Source organism: Triticum aestivum, chromosome 5B (assembly GCF_018294505.1).
Source record: "Triticum aestivum cultivar Chinese Spring chromosome 5B, IWGSC CS RefSeq v2.1, whole genome shotgun sequence".
In the NCBI taxonomy this organism is placed as follows: Eukaryota; Viridiplantae; Streptophyta; class Magnoliopsida; order Poales; family Poaceae; genus Triticum; species Triticum aestivum.
The window spans coordinates 574,108,909-574,113,426 of record NC_057807.1 but is presented as its reverse complement, the minus strand read 5'-3'; the positions used below and the strand labels follow the sequence as shown (position 1 = coordinate 574,113,426).

The 4,518-nt window shown below is 46.4% G+C and overlaps 1 protein-coding gene across 2 annotated transcripts; it reads right to left on the bottom strand.

The window, feature by feature from the left end:
* Positions 1 to 100: 100 nt before the first annotated feature.
* On the bottom strand, positions 101 to 4,518 carry LOC123113306 (YTH domain-containing protein ECT4). 2 transcript variants are annotated; one of them, XM_044534502.1, is made up of 9 exons: positions 4,362 to 4,518; positions 3,997 to 4,119; positions 3,731 to 3,890; positions 3,539 to 3,606; positions 2,552 to 3,094; positions 1,692 to 2,282; positions 1,403 to 1,615; positions 740 to 886; positions 101 to 617 (listed from the first exon to the last, which is right to left on the bottom strand). In XM_044534502.1, the coding sequence occupies exons 2-9, from the start codon at positions 4,108 to 4,110 to the stop codon at positions 465 to 467; spliced, it is 1,989 nt and encodes a 662-aa protein (XP_044390437.1). In that variant the 5' UTR covers positions 4,111 to 4,119; positions 4,362 to 4,518; the 3' UTR covers positions 101 to 464. The 2 variants fall into 2 exon arrangements, with proteins under 2 accessions (XP_044390437.1, XP_044390438.1); XM_044534503.1 differs by having other exon boundaries at positions 2,552 to 3,091.

Below are 4,518 nucleotides of genomic sequence, written 5' to 3'. Positions count from 1 at the left end.
CCATCAAACCTGGCAAGCCCTATAACCAAAAGATTCTCATAGGAAATAAAAGACCAGGCATAAAATTTCAAACAAAACACCACATACAGAATCAAGGGACTAGAAAAAACAGGAGTTCTTTGTTCTTATTACTTTCTCCAGCACTACAACACTCACTCATAAAAACTTAGTACCTTAAATGTTGTCTAGAAGTATCGAAAACCGGCTCCTTTAGTCTAAACAATAACAAATAGCTGAAATTACTGAACCAAAAAGACTCCGAAACAAAAATAGGAATAGGAAAAGGGGCCATATAACAGCCCGGTGTCACCAAGTATATAAGAGACCTAAACGCCCACGAGAACCAAGTCGCACGACCTAAATTTAGTTGTCCCATATATGATCCGCGCGTTTCGAAACCTGCCCGAGTTTTTGCGCAATGGACTACCGCATGTTACAGCAACGAGCGTAAGAAATATATCACGCTAGTTGGCACTCGCGCCGCCGCTTTCAGCTGTGGTGGGTTTGGAAGCGTTCGGCTCTTCCCCGGCGGCAGGGGCGGTGCTCTCCTTGCTCGGTGTCTGCTTCTGCGCAGTGGAATTCCCATTAGCTGTGTTCTTCTCCTTCTCATCACCGCCCTGGACAATACAACGATAACAAGCCAGCATCAGGACCTATATCAACACCACCTGAACCGGTACTCATGAAATTCTAAATTTGTCAACAACAGAGCACTCTAGTGCATGGACACAACACTTGCCTGCCCCTGAAGCGGTTGTTGCTTTGCTCTCTTTTCTTGCATCAACTTCTGTCGGTTCTCGTAAAATGCAAAGTCATCCAAGATTGAGGTCTTGCTGACATGTTCCTTGAAAATCTTGAGCATTTGAAGACCTTGCTCAAGCTTAACCTGCAGCATAAGGGAGACAGCGAACCAGTGCCTTGAGTAATAAGTTTAGAGGCTAGGCTACTACTGGAAACATCAATCAACTGCCAAGGAACCATTATATAAATACAATGACCACCCCACTGATTCTGGATGTCATTTTGGTCAATTTGTGAATGGATCAAAAAAATATTGCCTACAGTCATCATGGCAGCACCGATTAACCAGAAAAATGTGTATATGCACAAAAATATAACCGATGCCGTGAGAAATATTCTTAAGTTGCTCATATACTGGACTACATCATGAGTTTTAGCAAATCCATGACCATAATGAAGGAACAAATTTCTGAGTTTCACTGTTTTAACTGAGGCCAGCACCTGATAAACCTCATCTAAAATTTGTGTCCTTTAGAAAATAAGCTACATCATCATCATCATTATCTAAAGGAACATACAAAGTATTAACACTAGCCCAAATGGGACATGGCCTCATCATGAAATTACACCCCTAAATAAGTAGAGTTTTCAGAAAGTGTACCTCTTGTGTGTCACGGCTGTTTGTCACAGGCTTATTGTCATTGTTGTCCAACGTAATATGCTTCAGAATGTTGTTGGGGATATCCTTCACGATGTGCCACTTGATTGAAAAGCAGCCATTCCACTTGTCTTGTTGCCAATAATCTACTGTCTTGTCAAAGTCAACAGGACCAACCATTTCGGCAACACCAACAAATTGACCACTTGTGTTCACCTAAAAGGCCAAGCTCAAGGTCAATACAAATGCCAAATGAGGAATGGGTGATATAATACAGCAGCAACATACTTACAGAGAAAAATAAGAACACCGGGCATTCACTGGATTTCTCCTGAGCTTCTCGGTATCCAGCATCCAGCTTCTTATTTCCATTAGGAGTGCTTGCCCACACATTGTACTTGATACTCTTGTGCACATCATCCTCGCTGTAAGATTTGATAACAAAGAACTTTGCATCCTTGTATGTTGCAGAAAAGCCTTCCTGGTTAAATTGACTCTTATCTGGCAGGACGCTATTCTCTTGTTTCCCAGCTGAAGGGAGGACCTGCCCCTTCACAGCAATCGTGACAGTAGGTCCAAATGGTTTTTGGTGTCTGAATCCACCAGATCTTGGTCCTCTGTTAAGCTCAGTGAAGCCATCTTGATTCTCACTGCCAAACCCAAAAGTTGCCCGGTTTCTAGGCTTGTATTTGACGGTATCCACGACTCCCCACTGTCCATTATTTCTCGAGTTATAGACATTAGAACCAAAACCAAGTCCAGCTTTCAGTGTGTTCCCGTACTGACCATACTGACCATACAATCTGCTATCAGGGTACATCCTACTAGAATAACTAGGAGAGGTCAGACCCATCCCAGATGAAGGCCCATGCGTATGCATACCCTGGAAACAGATAGAAAGTACAGCGAAGTTTTGATGAAGGACACTGCAGACTATCATGAAAACTCATGCAAAACTGGTCATTTTGTTACCTCTCTTCGTACGTTAAGGTTAGCAAATACCAAGATATCATATTATAGGATCTAATACTCAAATGATATGCAGAACACTTACAACTAGTCATAGAATGTTGGGATTAATTAAGCAGGTCAACAACTAAGGAAAGCTCTGCAACACAATAACAAAGAAATTGGATATCTTGCAGAACATACCATGAGGTTTGTTGTTGGACGGTGACTCTGATTTTTTGCTGAAGATGAATTAGAACCATAAGATGTGGAACTAGCAATTGATCTCTGATGCCCATTAGAATAGACCGGCCCATCATACCACTGAGCTGGAGAACGGTGACCAGTGTGACCAAAATTGCTAGCGGAAGGTCCACCTTGCGAGGGCCCTCTTCCATATGAACCACTGTTGGTCACTGATACATGGTGGTGAGTTTGCTTGCGCGGTAGTGAACTGGCAGCATTTGCAATCCCAGTAGCAGTCCCGGTAGTTACTTTTGCTGAAACTACCGTAGCACGTGTCTGGTGAGCCGCAGCGGAAGGCAGCTCAGATTGAGGATTGGCACTGTTAATACCATGCATCGCATTGGTTGGAGCCGGCTGTTGATAATACTGACCAGGGTACTGATATTGCTGTGTGCCATATGACTGCCCGTCATGCCCAACGGTTGGGACAGGAGAACCTGAAGGATACGGGCCATAGGGAGCATAACCATATCCATGGTACATGTCACCATACACACTCTGCTTCATTGATGCAACAGAAATATTAGTCAATTTCATAACTTACATATCAGAAAACAATTCACCAAATTCCAAATTCATCATCATACATGGGCACAGTTTCATCTTAATGCTTACTCCTAGCTTTCATACGCGGGTAAAAAATGCATAATTTAATAGTGATCTAAACGTTCTTATATTTCTTCACATAGGGAGCAATACATTATTCTTGTTGCCATGGTTTTTAAGGCGGTAAGGCATCCTAAGGCGTTCTACCCCTGCTCTGACGCCAAAGCGCTAAGGCGTCCACCTAAGCGCCTAAAGCAGGCAGATTTCCAAGCCGCTGCCAGAGCGCCTTATCGCCTAACCCAAGGCAGACGCCGTAAAAACCATGCCATTATTCAGACTACATAGTACAATGACTACACACTTGTGACTAACAATGCAAATGTTAGGTTGTTAACTCACCTGGGGCACTTCCATTCCTTCATGACCAGCATACCTGGTGTCCCACTCATTAGTCGAGCCATCATAACCTGATTCGCAGCATACCGAAATGAAACTTGTCAGTGAATGACTCAAAAACATCCAAAAATAGCTGATTCACAATCAATGAATCAAGTCCTAGCCATTGTCTAATAATAGCTGAGGCTCATGTACCGCTAGGGTAGTAGTAGGCTGGTGAGGGATATCCATTTGGCTGGTAGAAAAAGTTGGGATCCATGGCCTCCTGGAGCAGGGGCGTTATCGACCTGTCCACATGCGGCTCCACGGTCTGCGAATTGCCGGTGTTGGCAGACCCGTACTGCATCCCGGAGGGCTACAATTACAAAGGCGGCGGTTTCAGCAACCTATGCAAGAACCACACACGCGCAGCTAGTAGAACAGAGCAACGAACAAGGGCGGCCACCGAGTAAAAAAGCTACCTTGGCCGCGTCGGCGCCGGCGGCGTCCTTCTTCCCCTCCAGGGACAGCTTCTGCATGTCCACGTGAAGCCCCGCGCCCTGCGCATTGCCGGCGTTGGCAGATCCGTACACCATCCCGGAAGGCTGCAAATTACCACAAGCAGCGGGTTTTTTCAGCAAACGCCCGTCCCCTCCTCAAATAAGCACGCAAATAGAACCAGAAACGACTAGTACTACTAGAACACAGGAACAGACGAGGGCCGCCGCCTAGAGAAAAGAAAAAAGAAACGGCTAGACGGCGCGCCGGGCGGGCACGGCGGCACGCCCACAATTTGCGCCGTCGGTTCACCGGTCTGGGCTCAAAGTAATCGCCGCGGAGCTCGTACCTCGAGGACCGGCGGCCAAGGTCGAGGGCGGGGCGGGGGACGCGGCGTCCCGGCGAGGTGGAACGCGAGCGGCGGCGGATTGGAGGTCGGGTGGGCCGGAGCACGGGTGTGGTGGTAGGGGTGGATAAACCCTAGGGGAGGGTGCGGGTGCGGGTGG